This window comes from Rhagoletis zephyria, unplaced genomic scaffold (genome assembly GCF_001687245.7).
Source record: "Rhagoletis zephyria isolate East Lansing unplaced genomic scaffold, Rhagoletis_zephyria_1.1 Rzeph_scaffold_00272, whole genome shotgun sequence".
Classification (NCBI taxonomy): Eukaryota; Metazoa; Arthropoda; class Insecta; order Diptera; family Tephritidae; genus Rhagoletis; species Rhagoletis zephyria.
This window is the reverse complement of record NW_016157356.1, coordinates 153331-177095: the sequence shown is the minus strand read 5'-3', so window position 1 is coordinate 177095 and position 23765 is coordinate 153331. Positions and strand designations below refer to the sequence as shown.

Here is a 23765-nt window from a genome sequence, read left to right as displayed (position 1 = left end):
ATGGCCTAAATAATTTTTCAACTACGCAAAAGCTATGAAAGACTAAGAATTCGCTAAAAAGAGTATCTAACTCTATGTCTTGTATGCAAAACTTTTTTACAAAGTCAGTAAATTTAGAAAAAGGTTGTAAGTTATAGGCAAAAGCCATTCGAATATTGAATTTTATTGTTATTAAACTGAGAGTTATTTTCGAGATAGCTAACAACACTCGACAAAAATTTAAGCCTTATTTTTAAATAGTTTAAGCTCCATCATATTATCGCAACTGGTACGTAACGACCCGGTGATATGCCCATAAAACGATTGATTTTTTTGTTGTATTAATTTCTTGGGCATATCAAACATTCTCTAAAACATGTCAACTATAATTAAATTATTTTCTTCTTATTTTTTACAGTACAGTTTACGGAAAATCCAACGTTATGTAAAAACCTTAAGAAAATACTAAAGTATTTTGTTTGAATAGAAAATTCAGTACAAATCAGTACAAATTTAGAAAAATCAGGACATTAGCGTACTGATTGAAGAAATGAATAAAATCAGTACAAGAGTTGAAAAATCAGTACTGTACCTTCTGAAAGCGAACAAATAGTGTCAAGTACCTATGCGCACTGACCTATAGCCACGCATGTAAATGTGTGTTCAAATGTTCACTTTGAATCAAGGCCAAACCAAGCGATTGGAACATTTACAGAGTGGTGCTCTTTAATTTTTTTTTTATTGAATTGCAAGAAAACACCACTCTGTCACTGCCAAACTGGACTTTTCGTCTATCTCTAGACCGATTCCTTAGATCGGAAGCTGACATTTTCGATACAAACATGTTCAATTCTGACCAGTAAAATTTTAACCAGTGAAGTATTGGTCCTTTACGGAAAATTGGCCGCCTTATTGCTGCATGGTAGTTATTACAATTTTTTTTTAAATACGTTTTTTGTCCTATTTGGAGGTTAACGGACCTCGGATTCGCATTCAGCGCGTCGAATAACATAGGGATATAGAAGTTTGGTTCAATATGCAGAACCTTTTTGTTTGTAAACCTGTGTAATTATCGCCGCTAAAAATACTCGTTTTATTTTATTTAAAGGAAATTAAAAGGAGAAAAAGATTTTTTTATGGAAAAGTGTTTGTGGTAATAATCGCTGTGAAAAAGTGCTTTGAAAATTCGATTAATCGATTATTTCTCCATAAGTGCAATAAATTTTTTTGCTTGTGATTTATCATATTATTAATTATCGATTATTTTATTTTTTTTTGTCATCCCTACTGAGTTGATATCTTGGAGTGATGCAAAGTTCTGGAAATATCTCGAAAGAAGAATTGAAACATTTTTTTGCTGTGATATTTTCCAATTACCATATCATACTCAAGCAGTTGAAAGAACCGTCAAACTGGTTAAGTACCCTTTTCGGACCTGGTGCAAGGGGTGGCTTGATTCGAGCACGCTTACTATCTCGAAAGCCGATAACATCATTTAACACGAAAAATAATTATCAAGTCATGTCTCAGACTTAAAAACAATTGAATAATTAAATCATTAAAAACATGCACTAAATTACATTTGAAAGAACATGATGGTTTCTTGTGAAGGGGAGGAGAGAAAGGGGGAACTCGCGTTGTAGTCAAATAATAAAATGTAGTCATCAAAAAGATGTAGGAAAAGGAGAAATAAAAAGAAATTGATGGTTTCGTGCATGGGAGATGGGGGACAGAAACTTAACTCGCGTTACAGCCACCTGCTCATGGTGAGTTCTGGAAAAATTTTTATATCGAATTTTCTGAAGTCTACTTCAAGCGTAGATTGGACCCCCAAGGCGTGAGAGCACAACATTGGCTTTGCGTGAGATTTTTTTTAACCGAAATGTCACAATTATTTCGCCCGATCACCATCGAATAACGGAAAATGTGGTTTTCACTTCACCATTAAAGCTCGGAACACTTTGACGACAGCAAGCGACAAGCAGCATCTGTCAAATTTTAAATACACACGTTCTTACAGACACAATTATTTTGACGACAGCACGACATCTTGGCTGCAGGACTGCAATTGTCGACGTCGCCAAATTAAATCTATTTCTAATTTTGCCGGCGACAATGAGTAGATGTAGTGCTGCAAAATTAAATTGTCGCAAAATTAATCACATATTCTTGATTGTTCATGTTGTTCTTATTTACTTAAATAAAAATACACAATTTGTGAAATAAATATACCAAAATGTAAAACTTTAAAATCAGCTATTTGCTATGTCGCTGAGGTCTTCAAAATGTTTAAGAAGCTGGCTTCAAGGCGACATTTGTCGACAAAATGATGTCGCTGTCGTTACGTCGTGAAGTTGCAGTCGTCAAAGTGTTCCGAGCTTGAGGTGTATACCTATGTACATATGTACGAGTTCATTGCCTTACCAGTTATTCTAAATATTCGAGAAATACATACATATGCACATATAAATATACACTTAGGTCTCCTTTTTTGCGGATTTCAATTTATGCGGTTTTTTAAACCATTTTTTCGCTGTAGCGATTTTGCTTTTTTTATTACTTTTTTTCAGTGTGTAGTAGTGTGTAATTCATGTATTTATTGTGGTATTTTTTTGTTTTTGGTTAAAATACAGAAACAATTTTATTTATTTCATTAATGTTCAGTTTTACATGAAATAATAAGTGTTGAAGAGAAGAAATAAATTATTATTTTTTTGCTTAATATTAATTATTAATAATTTGCCTCTGGATTTCTTATGTGGGTTTTTTTAGAAGTTTTTACATGGAGTATCTGAATTTATGCGGTTTTTGAAAATGCTGGAACGCGTCCCCTGTATGAAAGCAAACAACTTTTTTATGCGGCTTTCTGAGGAACGCATGTACCGCATAAAAAAATACCTAAGTGTGCACGGTTATAAATGTGAGTATGTATATACATACATATGTAATTCTAGCAGTGAATACTTCAAAACTGACACTATTAAACAAAAACTTCTTTATCTTATCGAAGAGTTTAAACCTTAGCTTAATAAACTATTTAAACTTTTTCGGCCTCCGTGCTTTTATGTTTTTAATAAATCACATTTCAAGCGTACGGATGATTCATTTTCGAGTCGTTTTTTAATCGCGGGAGCGATTAGTCAGTTTTTAATCATCAAAGGAGATTTTTATTAATGTAATCGTCGGCCGCTGTAGTGTAGTGGTAAGCAGTGCGCGCTTCCACTCCGCAACGCCTGGGTTCAAACCCTGGTCAAAGCAACATCGCAAAAAATATAGAAAAAGGTTTTTTCTTAACAGCGGTCGTCCCTCGGCAGGCAATAGCAAACCTCCGAGTGTATTTCTGCCATGAAAAACAGCTTCTCATAAAAATACAATCGCCGTTCGGAGTCGGCGTAAAACTGTAGGTCCCTCTGCTTTGTGTGACAACATCAAGGCGCACGCCACAAATCGGAGGAGAAGCTCGGCCAAACACTAACATATGTGTAAGCGCCAATCTATTATTATTATTAATCTTCCAAATGCTATGTGGGCTTGTGCAACATATGTATGTATGTACATACGTACTCGTACAACGTACGTTATATTCTTACTGTCACGGAGACCTTAATAGTTTAAATAGTTTATTAAGTTAAGGTTTAAACACAGAACTTTTCACAATGCGTGCAAAGTTTTTTAACTAATTTCTTTTCACAAATTTTTTTGTTTTTAATAATAAAACTTTGTGCAAAACTCGGGAAAATTCAAAAAATTTCCAACTTTCAACGCGCTTTTTGGCAATTTTTTTCTGACAATCCCCTCTATTCTAAAAGTCACAAAACTTAGCTCATCACTGTTGTGATTTCTAGTGCGCCGAGAAATGTGTCACAAAAAATTCGATATTAAGTGCTAGAAAAATAAACAAAAATTAAAAAATTTGTATTGTAGCGGCATATTTTTTGCAGCGGCAAGCTTTGAGGCGCAGTAGAAATCACAACAGTGATGAGCTAAAGTTTGTGACTTTGTCAGAATACGGCTGAATGTCTCTTATACAAAGTATGTTCGCCATTTGTTTATATGGCAGGCACTTCCAGAAAGAAATTGTCAAAAATCAACGCGATTTTTTGTAACTTGGAACTTGCACTCAGAAGATCTATTTAAAAAGTAGCGAATTCATTGAATTTTTCTGAGTTCTGCATAAAGTTTAGAATGAAATTGGAATAAAAAACTTTGCATACATTGTGAAAAGTTCTCTGTGTCAATTCCTTTTATCCAGGAGGGTAATTTTGAAATACTTTCAACTGTAATAATGAATTTTATTAAAAAACAATTTCGTTGTTTCATTAACGCTTCTTTTGAACTCAATAAAATATGCTCAGTAGCTGATTATAAACTAATTTAATACTTATTTAATTGTTCGCAGCCCAACCGATTTGAAAATAGGCTGAAAAAGACTCAAAAATAACTAGAAATACGACTGAAAAATGACTCGAAAAAAACTCCCTAACGTTTACAAATACGACTGAAAAATGATTCGGAGAAGATTCGCAAATGATAAGAAATACAACTGAAAAATTACTAGCAAAAGACTCGAAAATGTTTAGAAATACGACTGAAATATTATTCGAATAAAACTCACAAATAAATATAAATACGACCCGAAAAAGAGTCAAAACCATCATACAAAAGAACAAAGTAAATTCATTCTCTAATTCGTCGGCCAGGATTTTTTTTATGTTTGCAAGCATTTTAAAATCATATAAAATTGAAAATAAAAAATGAAATTGTTCACAATTGTTGTTGTTTGAGATTGAAAATGAGAATGTGTGTGTGGGTTTGGGTTTTGAATTTTTAATTAATATTGCTGGCAAACGTCAGACTGCGCAGAGGGCACAAAAAAGACTCGAATACGATCAACAGTTGCGATCCCGTACGAGTCCGGACTAGTCAGAAATAGTCAGAATCAGTCAGATTTTACTGGAAATCGATCCCGTACTCGGTACTCTGACTATTGAGAGGACAAAACAGAGAGTAAGTACGTTTCTCTCTCTCTCAGAAGTTACCAGTTTTAGTCCGAGAATTTTTTGCTAGCAAATTGTGGTAAATGTGTCAAACGATCAGCTGTAGTGTGTTTGGAAACCAAATTGTAAACAAAAGAAAAGTGTACTCTGTTAATTCATATTGAAAAATATTTAACTACTTGTTTAAGTGGATTCTAATGAATTTGAAAGTATTTCTGGTTATTTACATGCGTGAGCTGAGTGTGTTTACATATAAAATAAGCAAAAATTTACAACCAAAATTAGGAGGTTATGTTGAAGTTGACAGAAGTTACCATTTTTTACTAGAAAGCGATCCCGTACTTTTCAATGTTACTCTCTCGCTCTGAGCGAATTTTTATTTTTTGACAGTTTTACTAGTTTTAGTCCGAGGAATACGGGATTGTACCTAACAATTTCAGAGTATATATAAATATATATGTGCCTAGCTATGTACATATCGTCGTTTAAAGTACAAAACCGCGTATCGTCATTCTGCAAAACCGCGTAACTGACATTGGCTGCCAAAAATTGCATTTGCTCTTACAAGCTCTTGGCGCAATCCTTATCCATTTGTCCTGAAATATACTAGTCAGAAATGCGATTACTTTAAAAAAAAGAGAGCCATTTTGAAATATGAGTGTTTTACTCTCTAGAAAATAATTTATGCAACCTCACATACGCGGTTTTGCATTATCTTGATACGCGGTTTTGCATTTTGTCCATACGCGGTTTTGAACTTTAAACGACGACATATATACAAACACTTGTACATCTTACATACTAATTTACTTATATACATACCCTGCGGGAAATGGGACAAGTTTGTAACTAACTAGCAGTCGACTAGTGGTAACTATTTATTAACTATTTCCTTTGGCCGTAACTAAACACTTTTGAAGGGCGATGGCCGCAAACTAGTGAGAACTGGTTTCCTCTGCGTTAGATGTCAACTAACTTGTAGCTAACTACTTTTGGACATAAACTATCAACAAAAAAAAGATTTGTTCAATTTTTTATATTTTTTTCATTCACTTATTTTATTTAACATCACATATTTGCTTATTTGTTTACATGTTGTTTTGTAAGTCGTCTCATATTTGAATTCGATCAGACATAACATCAAAATGGTAATATAAAATTACGTCATCAAACAAAAATAACTTTCAATACACTTTTTTTCTGAACTTCGCAGATTCTTTATCATATTCAGTAAAGAAAACAAACTCCCGATAACGTCTGCATGACTTCTGCACGACTTTACAACTAACTCAAAGTTAGTTTTGTCATAGCTAATTAAAAGTTAGTTATTTATCGAAGTCCCGCGAAAAAGCTAACTAGAAGTTGGTTATTTTAATCAATTGATAATTTTTTTCTCAGGGACGTATATTTGCAGACATGTTTAGGATGCGCATCTTATCTACCCTTCAGTGTAAAATTATCAGTTGTTAAAAATAAAGAACTGGTAGTTGAGCTATGACAATACCAACTTGAAGTGAGTTGTACGTCATGCAGACGTAATCGGGAAATTCTATTTTATTTGAATAAACTTTTTATCCGCGCTTCATAAATACTTTTTCGAATTCAGGACAAATTAAATGAAGATCGATGTCTTATATTATCCTTTTGATATTATGTCCGACGTAATAAAAATATGGGACCACCTACAGCAGAATACATATGTGAACAAATAAACAAATATGTAATGTTGATATGCATGGAGTAAACAAATAAACACTTAAAAATTTAAAGAAATACCAAAATTTGCAAATTTGTTGAGACCTAATGCAGGGGTATCTAGGTCTGACTTTTTCAGCCATCGCCTTACAAAACAGTACACAGTTAGCTTTTTTAACAAAAGATAAAGTAAATAGTCAGCTCTAGTGCTCGCGTAAGCAGAATAAAGTAAGATTAAGGTTAACATCACTCGCTGCAGGGCATAGTCATAGTTAAATACCTATGCATTGGTGCATAAATGTATACAGTGAAGTCTCCCTTAGGGGGACAATAGTTGAGTGTCCGCCCAAGGGGATGGGTATTTTTAGAATTTTTATACCCGAGCGCACTTGTGCACAAGGGTATATTAATTTTGTTCACAAAACGGTTGTTTGTAACAGCCCAAACGAATCGAGATAGATATAGACAAATGTATACATAAATGCTCAGAATGAATAGAGAAGTCGACTAAGCCATGGCTGTCTGTCCGTCCGTCTGTCCGTCCGTCCGTGTACACGATAACTCGAGCAAAAATTGAGATATCTCAACGAAATTTGGTATGTAGGTTTCCATTAATCCAAGGTAGGTTGGTATTGAAAATGGGCGAAATCGGATTGTAACCACGCCCACTTCCCATATAACGGTAATTTCCAGAAATACGAAAACTGCGATATTTTAGCAACTACTGAAGATAATTCACTCAAAAGTGTTCTTTACAATAACTTTTAGACGAAAAATAAGAATATTATAAATTTTTGGAAAATGGGCGTAGCCACGCCCACTTATGGTTACATGTGTATATCTTCGTAACCGCTGCACCAATTTCTTCCAAACTTGGCACAGTTGTTGGCATTGGTACAGCCTACTAAATTAAAAAAAATCGGACGATAACCACGCCCACATCCCACATAACGGTAATTTAGAGAAATACAAGATCTTCGATAAATCAGTAAATATTAAGCTAATTTATTCAAAATTGATGCTTGCAACAATTCTTTACCAAAAAATACGTGTATGGTAAAATTTTGCAAAAGAGCGTAGCACCGCCCACTTATGATCACATATATGTATATCGGTAACCGTTCCACCAATTTGTGCCAAACTCGGTACGGTTATTGTGCTTGCCACATAAAAGCAATACGTTGAACATTATTGAAATCGGACTAAAATTACAGCCGCTTTTTATATAACGGTAAATTTCAGAAATGCTTGAAACTGCAATATTTCGAAATTTAGGGACGCTAATTTACTCAAAATTGATACACCCCGGCTTACCATCTAGCGGTAGGTTTCGGAAAGGTGAAAAAACATATATTTAATACTTGCGGCGGGTATTTAATGTTCGGCTCCGCCCGAACTTAGACTTTCTTACTTGTTTAATTGATGTAATGTTACATCGTTAGGAATTTTTTCAAAAGTATTTCATTTACATATAATTACACTATGCCTGAACAAAAAGGACTGAGCAAACTAAACGAAATTCTACATAAAAAAGTTACATTTTATTTTCTTCATTGATAAGAGATTTTTGTACTAACTTTATAAAAATAAGTATCCGCGTTCAGCCCAAAAAGATTCCACTCAAGAGAGGCTAATTTGTTCCGAAAATTATACCTAAGACCTGGGTTAGAAAAATATTTTCATTCGTTTCCATCTAATATGTGTCTGTTAGGAAACGTTACACTGTATATTTATTTGTATACTACGTACATATGTATAAGACTCTTGTCGGCCGCCATCCGGCTAAGCCAGTTGCATGCAACTTTATTGCAATAACCTTAACATACTTTTGCTTGAGTGGCGTTACCACTGCCAATTTTTTTACATTTGGTTTTAACGCTTTGCCATTTAATTTTTGGTCATTTCCATTATAGCTGTTGAGGTTCGCGTCATTATTAGTTTTTTTTTTTTAATAAATGCAACTCTTTAACAGACCCCGTCCACCAAACGGGTCTGAGGCAATTAAGTGTGTGAATTAGTAAAAATTATTATTTTTACTTAATGTTTATTTTACAGTTTCTGCTGCTGGCTCGTCTGATGTCACACATTGTAATCGGTTTAGTATTTGGCTACTTGTATATGAATGTTGGCGATAAAGCGACCACTGTGCTCGGCAACTATGTCTATTTGTACGGTACGATTTTATTATTGGTCTACACGGGCAAAATGGCTGTGGTGTTAACATGTAAGTACAAACCTACATACATACATACATGCATACATTTTTTCATTTTAAATTTAATTTATTTGTAACTATGTCTATATTGCACACACTACTAGCATGTACCTATGCAGATATGTAAGTTTGCATTTATGTGTATAAATATGGACATGCAACAAGTGGTATTTGCAATACATAAACAGCTAACTAGTTGGGAAAGATGTTTGAGTAATGCACTTAAGTGTGAATTCGCAGTGAATGTAGCTGAAGTGGGTCGATGGACCTGCTTTATGAAGTGGCATTCACAAGTTCAACAAACTTCTGTACATTGAATTAACGAGTTGGCTTTGACTAATTGGTTGGTCATTCTACTTATTGTAGTAGTCGCACGTACATACATACTAGGGTTGTTGCGAATCTTTTTCCGAAATAAAAGTCCTGTCCGCTTAATAAACAAACCGCCTGTCCAAATTAAACAAACTTGGTATCTTATGAAAGAGGCCTGAAATAGCTTTTAAACAGAAATAGCGAACGACCTCTATTTATATTTTTTTATAATTTAATACTAAAGAAATTCATATACCATATATATACACAAGATTTGTTTTATGGTAAGTAGTTAAATTTTTTATTGAAATATTTTTCAATATGTGGCTTTCTTCGTTTAGACACTTCAGTTTTAAAGCTATTTAAATCCTCTTTCATTTGGTACCAAACTTGTTTAATTTGGATAAGCCGTTTGTCTATTATCCGGAAAGAACTTTTATTTCAGAATAATATTCGCAACAACCCTACTACATATGTATGTACAGTCAAACTTATCTACAACGAATCCCAAAAATCGGAAAACTACTTCGTTATATAGAAAAAGGAAAATATTAGGCTTTTTAACATTTTTGTTTGAAGTGTTCAGTTATTTTGGTTAGAACTTATTTTTACCACTTTTCCTCTTCAACAAAAATTTGGAATACATTAAGAAAAGCAAATACGGTATTTGATACGTTGTTTTTCATTTCTAAGGCTTCTTCCGTTTAAAATTTGAACCACTGGGAAGAATCCTAAATTTCTTAGCAATGTCTTCTTTTTTGGAATCTCTCCCCTTGCCATTGCCTTTATGATCAATCGTTTTTTTCTACGGAAGCACTTATACACGGAGCCATTTATTAATTGATTATCGCAGGATGTAAAAGCAAATTTAAATAATAATAATGGATTGGAGCTCACACATATGTTAGTATTTGGCCGATCTTCTCCTCCGATTTGTGGCGTGCGCCTTGATGTTACACAAAGGTGAGGGACCCGACGGCGATTGTAATTTTATGAGAAGCTGTTTTTCATGGCAGAAATGCACTCGGAGGTTTGCTATTGCCTGCCGAGGGACGACCGCTGTTAAGAAAAAAACTTCTTTTATATTTTTTTGCGATGTTGCTTTGACAAGAGCTTGAAAAGCAAACTTAAAGGTGCTGCCAAAAGTGTGGGCGATGGGATATTTGCGGTAACTATTAAAGAATGTACACGAAAAAAACTGGTCGCACATAACCAAGCATAGCTCGGTTAATCATAACATTAAAATAAAAATCGGTAGACACTTAAAAAGCTGGAAGCATTTTCCACCTTACTGCATCATTTCTTTTTAGTAACAAAAATCAGTGTAGAAACGAGGACCAAGAAAGAAATCGATCGCGAGTTAATATTGCGCAAAAAGCTGGAAAATCCCAGCATGTTCCATAACGACATCGCAAAAAAGCTAAAATTTCCAAAGTCTACCGTTACTTATGTGCTTAAAAAATACAATGAATGTTTATCTTTAAAAAGGAACCCTGGTAGTGGCAGAAAAAAAGGATTTGCTTGCGAAATTAAGGCAAAGGAAGTGTTATCTGCTTTTAAGAAAAATCCTGGACTTTCGGTAAGAGATGTCGGCAAAAAATTAAACATGTCGTCTTCGTATATACAAAAAGTATGCAAAACAGCAGGACTACGTTCTTACAAAGTGAATGCAGCACCTAATCGCAACGGTAAGCAAAATTTGTTGGCGAAACAACGTGCTCGGAAATTGTACGACAGTCTCATACAAAAATTTGGCTGTATTGTTATGGATGACGAATCGTACGTAAAAGCCGATTTTAAACAAATCCGGGGCCGCGAATTTCACACTGCAAATAAAAGAGGCAATGTTGCAGATAAATATAAAAACAAAAAGTTTGACAAATTTCCCAAAAAGTTTCTCATTTGGCAGGCAATTTGCCAATGCGGCTTCAAAAGTGATCCTTTTGTAAGCACTGGTACAATTAACCAAGAAATTTATGTTAAGGAGTGTCTGCAAAAGCGACTTTTACCTCTTATACGGCTTCATAAAGATCCAGTGCTTTTTTGGCATTACGGAAAAATGGCTTTAGGATGATAACATAGAAATAAAGTGTATTTTGTAGCAAAAGAGGTGAATCCACTTAATTGTCCAGAGCATCGGCCGATCGAAACCTACTGGGCCGTTATGAAATCCAAACTTCTTAAGACCCACAAAGCTGTAAAAAACGCACAACAATTCAAAAATAAATGGCAGCTGGTTTCCAAGGAAATCACTGAAACTTCTGTGCAAGGGCTAATGAAGGACATAAAGTCAAAATTGCGATCGTTTGCTTATTACAAGGAGAATTAACTCTTTTTTAACGAATTTCAATAAAACTAAGTTTAGATGTAAATATATGTAAATATCGTTGAATTCCATTAATATATTTATGTTTTAGAACGTTTTAACTGTGACCAGTTTTTTTCGTGTACATTCTTTATCAATTGTAATTGCCATTTTCCAAATTTCAGGATTTGCCTGAACACAGTATATTTTTCTTGGCAAGCATTCTGCATACAGACTCATTAAAAAACAAGTAATTTAAAAGAATACACTTTGAATACTAGCTTTTATTATTGGTTAACAAAAAAGAAAAATATTTAAAAATGTTATATATATTTAAGTAATATGCGCTATAAATATGAAACTAATCGGGCCATAAATACGGGTTTTTCAGACGTTATATAGTGATTAGAAATGCTTCTAGTTCCAAGTTAAGGCTGCACAAACTTTTTCTTATACAGAAATGTTCGCTACTTGGAATTTCTTTATATAGAGAACAAATTACACTAAAATCAAAACGAAAAAGCACCATTCTTAAGGTCGAATCGCAATAGAGCAGACTTCGTTATTCAGAAGTTCAGTATAGAGAAGTTTGACTGTAGGTATATGTACATATAAGCAAAAGGAAAGCCTAAAGTTTCATAGCGTTGCAACAATCAATGTTTGCTTACCTACAAGTAAGTATATATAAGTATAGCTGCGAGTAAAATAATAGCAGCAAAACTCAAAATGATGCTGCTGGCAAGCTATGTTTATTTATTTATTGTTAATAAAGGCATTGTCTTCCATATAAAAATAAATTTTGTTCATGCATTATATGGAAAATATTGCGCAACACCCTCGACAAAAAAAGTCTAACAAATGAACGGTAACTTTTGGGGACTTGAAACTTACCCTTTGTTATACTAAAATTGAATGATCTACGAAATAGCATAATCAAACTATTTCTAGAAAATCTTAATAAAAAAATTGAAATTTGTGCAAGCTTTGTAACTTTTATTTATGCGGTTTCTGATATACATCAACCCATATTTTAAATGAAAATTATAAACAATAAATAAATAAACATAAGTTACCAAAATCATCATTTTGAATTTTGCTGCTATTATTTTACTTGCAGCAACACATACATACATACCAGGGATGTTGCGAATATTTGAAGTCGCATTCATTATACGTATGGTTCGCATCAGTTTACACATTCGCATCAAATGATTGGAATATTTTGCGGTTAACACCACTAAGCACACAATCGCAGCGTAACGCACATATCGTCGCCTCAGAAAACGGATGACGAATGTGCAAAATGACGATTTTGGGATTTTGATGCAGATTTACTAAGTTGGACATGCTCTTTCGATTTCTGCAATCCATTTTTTTATATCTCCATTAGTTTTTGAGATATTTCGTGCGCATTTTGTCGTATGTTACATAATATTAATGATTGGGTATGCCTTTTGTTGTATGTGCTGAAAATGCGTCACATACGACAAATTCCCATACAAACGTACCTTTTTTTTAATCATAAAACATTTGTCGTATGTATCGCAAAACTTTGAACTTACGACAATTCGATGGTCCTCTACTATAACGATACAATTAAAATTGAAAATTAAACTAAGTAACTAATTTTAAAATTTTAAATTTTTAAATTTTAGCTTGCACTGAGTCTCCAATGAAATGAAAGAGATAAAAATGTACAAAAGACTGAATTTAAGTATTGTTTTTTGTTTTTATATAAAGAAAACGTATGTTCGTAACATATTTACAGCATAAGAGATGTACAGATTTTTTTTATTAAATACATGATTATGTTTTTGTTATGTTTTTTCTAATAAGTAATCATTATTTAATAAATATGTCTGGTTTTTTCATCAAATTATACCATCGTCGTTGAAATAGATACTTTACTATTGTCGTATGTTCTGTGGACAAAACAAAGTGGTGAGTAAACGCTACTTACGACAAATGTATACGGAATGAAAAGTAAATTTTCTCATTAACGTTAAGAGATATTAAATGTAAAAATATGGAAAATCAAAACTAATAACACCAACTACGTCTCCTTCAAAAGTTACAAAAATCTACCGTACAGTTTCGGATTAATTCGACCTTAAACTTCAAAGTCAATTTTCTCAAAACCGTGTTTTGTAACATTCGACATCCGTTTTCTGAGACGACGATATATGTGTTAAAGATTGTTTCAATTTAAATATTTTACAGGCAAAACACTGCACTTTATCCTCTTTTTGTTGTGACCTGTAAACTATTTCAGTGCTTTTCATATTTTACGTAGTTGTACTATTAGTTACATATTTTAGTTAAGTTTTGTACTATATTCGTGGAAAGTGAGCAATTGTCTAGTCCAGTCGGCCTTATATATCTGCCAGCCTCTAAGAAATCGCCTCATGGGAGGAAAGGCAGCAAAATTACTTTTCCTGAAATGTATTATGCCCTTTTTGAACCTTGACTACTAGATTAAAACACTGTATAGGTTAAGCACTGGTTCAATGTTCTAATAATTTATAAAAAAGATGACTTATAGCGTTTTCTTTTCTACCGGAAAATGTTGCCTTCTCAGTGCCCTCTGCGCACAAATACTAAAAGGAAGGCCATGAAAAAGGCAACCTTTTTTGAAGAAAAGAAAACGCCATTAAGTTGGTTATAGCTTTTTTAATGTTTTTCCTAATATTCGCATTCGCATTACATTCGAAACATTCCTAATACATACATACGTGGCACAAGCGAGCACAACATGCTGCCGTAAGTCAAACGTGTTGCTGATTTGTGTCAAATAGCGACATTCATTACTTCATTGAATTTGCATTAAATACCTACAATGCGAATCAGTCAATCACTTTTTCTGAGCAAAACTAATAAGAGCCACACAGGCTTTCAAGATTCTTAATACGAGCACAATCATATTGCTTTGTTTAACCCATGTTTCAATAGTACTTCACATTTTTTCCTTGGCCCCGGGCACCATCCAAAAAGTATTTTTATAATATTAATGAAAACGTTTCTCATAAAAAACCTTCTGCCGTTAGGAGTCGTTAGTAAGTTAATTTTACCTCTTGGTAGCCAATGTCATGCCTGAACCAGTTTTCCATTTATTCCAATAAGAATAACCTTGTTTTACTTGATATGACGAGTTGGAATAAGTGTTAATACAAATGTTTTTTAAAGCATGCGTAATAATGATTTTCCACTAGACATTGAAATTACAAAAAATTGGAGGCATTTAAAAAATGGGGAAAGGAATTTAATGACAATTTTTTTTTAAGTAATGACAAGACATTTCTGCCATTTAATGCCTAGTGAAAATCCAGCATTAGAAGCGGAAATGATAAAAAACTTTTTAAAGTTTTCCTTAAAAAATGTCTAATATTTAAAACGCTTTTATTAAGTTTCACCTGTGCGTGTCAAATTTTGCAATCCTTTTTTAGCCAACTTCCCAAAGAGCTAGAGACTTGAAACTTATAGTGATTTCGTTTCTACCAAAAAATGTCGCCTTTTGATTGTCCTTTCTCTTTTCGTGTTCGATTCTAAAATAAAGGCAAACGGTGAGGAAATTTTGTGTTCGTTTTTTAAGATGTCGCACTCTCGTAATGCAAAAAAGGCACATTCCCTGCCCTTTGAAGCATTGTCAGGGGCAATGGTTGCCCTGAAAATCCGATAGTTGCTTAAAACGACAATATTATGAATTGCGTGAGCTAGAAATGGAAAAGAAGGCAAAACATGCCCTTTTATGGGGTTGAGTGTAACAATCACCCCATTTTGCACCGGGGAAGAGCAACATTTTTTGAAAGAAACGAAATCACTATTAGCTCAGAGGCTGATGACAATGCCAAATGAAAGATGAACTAGCCGTCTGGGTGGCGCGCGAATCGAGATATTTCATAAGGTTCAAATTTAGAACGTATATTATAACAATAATCAGCTTTGTCGCATAATCCGACTCGGAATTGATTTTTATCAGAAATGAAACCCGATACCCGTTTTCAATTTCTGTCGCGAAATTCCATCAGATTTCGATTTTTCGAGCATAAAACAAGCTTATTATCGAATCAGCTGTTTGCCCTTTAGGTCTGTTTTCTCTTATCATGCGCCTAAGATTGGGTCGTAGATTAGGAATCTGTATACCAGTTTTCCAAGACATAATAATTTTTATCAAAAAAATAAAATTTCTACAGGGGAAAAATTAAAAGAGAATAACATATTTTTGTTATATGTATTTTTTTCATTTGTATTAAAGCCTGTTCCTTTGCAGAAAAATCAAGCTACTAATGATGAAATCGATAGATAAAAAAAATCCATGAATACATATGTGCAGGGAACGGATTTTATGGAAATTGCCTTTTTTTCTGCTAAAGAGATAGAGTATATTCGATTAAGAATGTCCACGATTTAGCTTTCCCTAATTCCATATATACACATTTGATGTTGCCTTTTTTAAGAAACATATTTGCCTTTTTTTACCTTTTCTACCTTTAAAAAAGTGATTATAGCATTTACGTTTTTTTGTTTTTAATTAAAAAATATACACATGCCCATGCGGCTTATAGAAGCGCAGAGACCTCTTGCCAAATTGGTGTTGGAAAAATTCAAAGCCGTTTTCTCAGCTAACGTAGGCTTGGTGACAATAAGGGGTAAGGGGTGTGGATAAAATTGTAAAGGGCGAGGAAAACGCCCTTATTCTTGATAATATGAACGTTTCAAACGTTCCATATTTAAATTGGGCTCCACTTGCATCAACTTATGTCGAGCGCACATTTAGTACATTCAAGGCTTTTCTTCGCGAACATCGAATGAAAATGGTGCCAGAAAACTTCAAAATGCATCTTGTGGTTCAATGTTACTACAACTATACAGATTAAAGTTTTATGAGTTAGAAACATGAAAGTATAAAATAGTTAAAGATTCAAAGTACAAATTTGTCATATAATGAAACTAGTTCATAGTGTTTCTCTTTTTACTTGTAATCAGAGTACTAAAATAAACTGTACAAAACAATTCCCATTTGCTCATCGATCATCATATCACTTGCAGTTTTGTACAGTTTTGTACATAGTCAGAAACAAATTGTAAGATTCAATGTCATTTTCCCCAACGAGAAACGTTTGCTTTTCATTTGTGACATTTGTACTATAGGGTGATATCACAATCGTTTCAATTACGTGAAAAATAAACCACAGAATAGTTTTAATAAAATGACCACAGAATAAAAAAATTTTAATATTAAGTAAACAAAACTGGTTGAAAAAATCGATTTTTTAACAGTATATTTTGTTTTGCTGCCTTTGTGCTTAAGTACACATTTAAGATACCTACCCCAAAATACGCATCCGCGGCATTATTTTTAACATTTATAAGGAAACTGCTCCTGCACTGGCTAATTTTAAAAGTTTTTATTGATTTTGCTCATCTCGCAGAAGAACGAAAACGTCTATCATTTTCCTGTCCTGTTCGAGGCACGTAATAAAAGCGGCATTACTGCCGTACTGATGAAACATTGCAACGTGCCTTTTCGGTTAAGCGCACAAGTTTTTCGTGCAAAGCAGGATGGGCAGCTAGGCAAAATATACTGTATTTCTGTCACTTGTATTATGAACTTCTTTCAACCACAAAATACATTTGTTGACTTAAGTTTTTTTTGCATCGAGCTAAAGTATTATTAAATGCGTACGAATTTAATTTCTGTCTTTTGTTTTGTTACTAATGAAATATTTTTCACTTTAAATAAAAATTAGGTTTCAAACCCATTTATTTATTATTTATTATTTATTATTTATTATTTATCATTTATTATATGGTAGGAGAGCTTCTCAAGTTGTGGAAAAATATTGAATATCCAAACCCGGACTAACACCGGGATTCCGGGATTGTATAAACGAGACCCCTAAAATCCTAATCTTACATACATATGTATCTAAACGAAAAGCCTGTACACCAAAAAATTTCGAATTAGAATGATAGAGTTGTGGAAATAGAGAAGAAACTATCGATGGCGGCTGCAACTATTGATAGTAACAACCTAGAAACGACACTATCGATAGTGTCGATAGTGGCAATAAAAGGCAAACCATCAATACTATCGATAGTGCCATCGATAGTTTTCCAGCTCTTCTATGTAGTACATACTCGTGCATGGCATATGAGTATAGTATCGGTAGTTTACAATTTCACATCACTATCAATAGTTGGAAATACGATCAAATGGCGGCATACATATGCACTGAAAGTTCAATTCAAAGAATTGTTGCTGGCAAATGGCTCGTGTAAAAAATATTAAAAGGCTGAATTTCTTTATTCATTCTGAACGTTTGGAATAAACTTTTTTGTTGACTTATTCTTTAGAACGTTCCTTATGATATGTTAACGTATATTTCAAACGCATTCTGTTTATTCTGGCTGTGAAATGAGATTATCTGGAATGTAGAAAGAAACACAGCCAAAATTTTTCAAATATGTGCATGTATATAGACATGATTCGCTTTCTGGGTCAAGTAGGAGAATTCACGTAAGTATTGATGGAGTTTTTCGGCTGGTTTGTTCAAAATAAAAAAAAAGTTTATTTTTTATCTTACGCGCATGGATGTATTATATTATGTAATACAACAAATTTCAAAAAGCGGAACATATATATCTAGTAAACTCATACGACACTATCGTTAGTTTATTTTTAGTTCCTTATTGATAATTTTTTAGCTGAAACCGATACTATCGATAGTTATCCTTAAACCATCGAAATTATCGATAATTTTGCAGCTCTAGTATTGACGTACAAAATCGATTACAAGTAAACTCGCTGACACAGTGCTCAGAAATTTAATGAGCGGATAACAACTATGTATATAAATTGTGCGTAAAAGAATTTCAAAATTAAAAATTTGTTTTCAGGGCTTATACTTAGCGAGAAGTTGACACACTTTTCGGTGCTTATAAGCGGGAAATGCCTATGTCGAAACTTTTCGTGCATATTAAAAAAGGAGAAGTTTTCTTATAGTTTTTCCAGTGTATATTTAAATAGGCGAAGTTTTCTTACAGTTTTTCCAGTGAGTTAGAGGAATTGCTTATAAACAAGAAATATGTATTTTGAATTCTGTTTTCATTTCTTAGTTGTGACCTATATTCGATTATTCCCTTTTTTAGAAAACCGGGTTTCCAGTTGTTCGAAAATTTTCAATTTGAAAAAAAAATCGGTTCGCTCTTTACAAATTAAGAAACCACCCGCATTAAACGGTTTTATTTGACCTATTTTCTCTTCAGTAACAGTTACTGTTAATCAGAAATCGCGACCAAAATTAGAATACGAGTGCTAAAAGTAGGTATAGCTTTAATTTATATATTAGCAAAATAAGTTCGAAGCAGTTTGAACTACAAGTAAAACAGAAGAAATTGTGAAAAATTCGCTTTCGATGGGGTTCACCAATTTTAACTAGATTAGTCGTTATAACAACAGTGTATTATCGGGACAAATTCGGGCATGTAGAATCGACTGTCTTGGGAATGAGAATATACCAACCGCTGAACCAGACCGACTATACAAATACAGGCCATTCATCGAGAATTAATCGACACTTGTGTCAACCCTCGCCTCTTGATTTCCATCATCGGAGACCAACGCCACCGAGCTCGAGATGCCTTCACCCAACTCCACTCTGGATATTGTAGCAGGCAAATCTCTCCAATCTAATTTGAAAAAGATTCCCGACGACACTAACCACCACTGTATACGTATGTCCATCTAACATCCCTCTCCCTACGACGGCCCGAAAATCTCTCATTTTCCAGAGTCTGCCGTTACATAAATTAATACGGTAATATGACAGTTCATTGTATTTTTCTATTATTTTTCTTCATTTCCTCCCTTTGATTTTTTTAACCGACTTCAAAAAAGGGGGAGGTTATCAATTCGTCGGAATATTTTTTTTTTATGTATGTTACCGCATAACTTTGGACCACGTCAACCGATCTCGAAATTTTTTTTTTGCATCGGGAAGGTAGTGACTCATACTTATCTAGTTTCGATCAGATCATTAGATCATGAAAAAATTAACGGTACTCCTAAATTTTTATATGATATTTGAAGTCGGCTTTGTTTTTTGCTTAAAAATTACTTGTTCTATCTCTCTTTCTCTGACAACTGAGTTCGATAAATTTCCGAATAAAATTAGGGACGGAAACGATTTGTTCGTAGTTCGCTTGGTTATTGAGCCAATGAGCGAGCTAATTACGAATAAAACACGCAGTGGGGATTTAGTATAAGCTGCTCCAACAAGAGAAAAAACCGTGAAAGAATTTCATTCGGTTTTCCTTTTACGTTTTAAGTAATTTTCTGCAATGGAGAATTTCTAATATTTATATCAAAGATTAATAACAAATTTCTAAGTAGTTCTATTTTCAAAAAAAATTATATTTAGAATTTTTAGATTCTGGTATATAAATAAAGTAGGCGAAAACCCGGTTTATTCTATTGTACAAATCCGGTCAGTATTCGAAAAATCAAGGTTTCAAAAAAAACCGCAAAAAAAAAACGGTTGAAACCGGTTTGGAAAACCAGAGCCAATAACCCGACTAAATGAAGTAAATCCGTTTATATATTAGCTTTTTACTAAACTAACTACTATTATATGTATGACTAGATAAATTAGTATCTATATTATTAATATAAACATGTATGTATTACCTTTCTGTTGCAGTTCCTCTTGAAATCGGAATGCTGACACGCGAGCACTTCAATCGTTGGTACGGTCTAGCACCTTATTTCCTTTCGTTGCTTTCTTTTGAAATACCTTTTCAGGTGAGTAATTTCTTAACGAAACCAACAAAAAAAAACAGTAGATATGTACATATGTTCATATTACTAGGTACTATATATGTATGTACATATGTATTTAATTTGTATGTACTAAGTTAAAGCATTTGGTAGCAAATTGCGAAAAAGGGTTGACAAAAACAAAGATTTAAAACAGAAATCGAAATTCATCACATACTTGTAATACCGGTAAACAAATTACTAAAGCAAAGTTCATTGGACTTGAAGTTTGTTGGCCTAATTCGTTCAATCCACACTCGTACCATAGCAATCAAACTTCAGCCGGCAATATGCACATTTTCCGGTTTTTAGTTGCCGGTTTTTTATAACTGCAGAAGAATTCATGCACATGTATGAGTGTATATTATCTATAGGTAATAGGAAGACAGGGCCAAATTTAAACATAGGTCGACAGGGACTTGAATCGGGCCCCACATGACATTCTCGAGAAAATTTGTTGTTAGAAAACTCTAAATGTTCAAACAACTTTTGCCATTAAAATTTTTGGAAGAATCTTAAAAAACGTGTTTTGCCAGTCCTATGCTCACATTCTTTAATTTTTTTGACGTTGCAAAAAACGTCATCGAGAGTGTTACAAAAAAGCTGCTCATCTGTAGTTTGACATATTTTTAATTTTTTTTTTTACCAGATTTTATATAACTTTTTCATGCCGGGGAAATTTGCAATCGATTTTAAACTTACCTTCCGTTAATCCAGAGACTTGAAACTTTCGGCATAGTTCCGGTTAGTGATGGGCGCGGACCCTATTTTTGCGGCCCGGCCCGGCACGAGTGAAGAACACCTATTCAAAAACACGCACGAACATTCACGCGGAAAATCAGTGAGGCGTGGCGCGAAACAGCCCGCCACGACCGAACCCGATTTAGCACGGCTTATATTGACTTCCACCAAAAATGTTTCCTTTAACGAAAAAATTAAGCATTAAATTAACTAATATTTTTTTACTCAGAAAAGTTTCATGATAAACTTCGTGTTCAGAAAATTAGAGGCATATCTACTTATCTTATGTTTTAACTTTGTTAGAGATTTTCAAAAGTTTTTCTTCCTTTCCAGCCTTTACACTTTACAGCTTAATATTTTAACAAACAAAGGTTTTCTAAGTTTAAGTATAGTAAATTAAGTAACGAAAATACCCGTTTACCAGCTATCTGAATACAACTCGCAAAAATTTCAAATCATTTGCCCGTTGGCGAAACTCAAAAAGTGTCAAAGTCAAAACGCGAAGTGGTTGCTAAAATACCCTAATTTCAATATCTACTTTCTTTTTACCTAGTATTTTTTGCCCATATAATTTAGGAGCTTTTTCGTTGTTTTTGGTGTTTTGCTAGAAATTCACCACGAGCTCGTGCCGAAGTCAAACTCTCCCGCCCCGTACCTGCGTGCTTTAGCAGGAGCCCGCCGGGCCCATGTCGAAATCTCGGGCCCCATCTCTGATTTCGGTAAAGGCTCAGTTACTCATGTTTAAGCTAATTTGACTTGACTTGTGACATCTTATATAATGATCAAAATACATGGTCGAACATAACCTTACTTGAAAGTCTGTTTATTTTGATTTCTACATAGGTCGATTGTCTAGCAAAAATTAGAGGGAAAAAAAGAGCAGAAAGTATGTGTAATTGTTATTGAAACAAAAATATATTGATAATTGAAGGAAACGCATTTCGTTTCTCTGAATAATGTCGCATTTATTCTGCCCTGTGCCAGGGCGCTCTGATTTTCACATTTTCTCTCGGTTCTTTTCGCAACATGTTGCCTCTGGCCCGACAAAAGTGCAACATTTTGTGCCCTTGTTAAATTGTAAGCGCGAGTCTTGCCTTGCAGATTTTGATTATTTTTTAGTAACTATTCTTCATAAATGAATAATAGAGGTAAGTTATATAATTTTAATAAAATTAATAAAGTAATTTGTAAATAAGTTGGTGGAATCATGATTTTTGAAGTTGGCATTATTTTTGTTCTTTTCTTATACATTAAAAGGAACCTTTTTACAAGGCGCAGGGGAACATTTACATAGGCCCCTATTATGAGTTGCATTCGATTTTCGTTCTTCGCTGGCTATCGAAGATCGAAAGTGAAATGCGTATTATGAGCTATGCAAGCGTGTCGAAATTTTCGTTGAGTATCGAATTTTCTGTCGAACAGAATTTTGCTTTCGTTGGTGTAGCGAAATGTTAGAAAATTTTAAAAATGTATGATTTCGCATTTGTTTTCTTACTTTTTGGCGGCTAGACACTAATTTCAAACAATTTGTATTAATTTCAAGCAGTTCTAACGTCGTGAATAGTAAACACAAGCTCGAAAGTCTGGTTTTACCAATGAAAGAAAATCCCTATACGTTGTTGGCACGATTTCTGAAAACAAAATCATGGAGCTGTTTATAGTTTTAATATATTTTAAATAGATTTGGATCACAAAATTTCTTAAATATATTGTATGCGAAAATATATTCGAAATACTGCACTTAAACTCTCACGTTTTCTGCTCCTGGCCAGTTTTTTAAGCCCTCATCCTCTGAAGAATCGTTCAACCAGAACTCCGTTGTGCTAATTAAAATTTTTTTTTACCACGCTTTTATAAACTCGCTTTCTTTTTTATTTTATTTTAATTTGCACAAATTTACATATCAAGCCCTAACCGCCAAAATAACGTAAGCGACATTTTTTTCAAAATTTTCTTTTTGATGCAGAAATGCATCTAGATCAGTGCCCCCCAAAAAGAGAAAAGTCTTAAAATGAGCATGTATTAGTTATGGAACAAAAAATGAGAATATGTTGGTGGTAATGCACGGAAAAAAATTTCTGTGTTTTATTACTTATTATAAAAACTTTGGTATGTTTTTTTCATTGTGCGCTATTTTTTTTAGATCTAAACAACATAGAAACATATAATGAAAGTTAACGGCCTTAAGAAAGGAAAAAGTTGGTAAAATTTTGTATGTATTGTACAAAATTATTATTATTTTTTTATGTGGATTTCTGAGCAAAAAAGATAACGTGCTCTCTGAATATTAAAAGAAAATTTCGTTGATTTCAAGTAGAAATAAAATAAAAATATATATATCTAATATATATTTATTTTAAAATTAGGTAAAACTTGACATTTAAGAACAATTTAAAATAACGATTAAACCAAAAGATAAATAACAAAACATATTGTATGTTTTAATTGAGGACTAGTCTGGTATTAAAAAAAAAAAATACATAATTCACAAAGTTCTTTTAATGTGAAGAAAAAGCACGACTAAGGTACCTATTTCTAGGGGTGTATGTACGAAAAATTGTGTTATAAAATTTTTGAATGAATATTCATTCATTCTGCTCAGTGTACCTACTTTATTCAACAATAATGCTTCACCAACCTGCTTCGCCTATTGTTTGCATGCAACTAAATAAAATTTGTTGCTCTTCTACTCTTTCTGTTGACGTT

General features: G+C 33.4%; 1 protein-coding gene across 2 annotated transcripts in view; it reads left to right on the top strand.

The window, feature by feature from the left end:
• LOC108358593 (ATP-binding cassette sub-family G member 4) overlaps positions 1-23765 on the top strand; it is a 199732-nt gene that overhangs the window by 151963 nt on the left and 24004 nt on the right. For both annotated transcript variants that reach the window (XM_017610015.1, XM_017610014.1), the window contains 2 exons: positions 8727-8895; positions 20203-20303. In XM_017610015.1, the coding sequence (XP_017465504.1) occupies positions 8727-8895; positions 20203-20303 (270 nt within the window). The remainder of the gene's footprint in view (positions 1-8726; positions 8896-20202; positions 20304-23765) is intronic.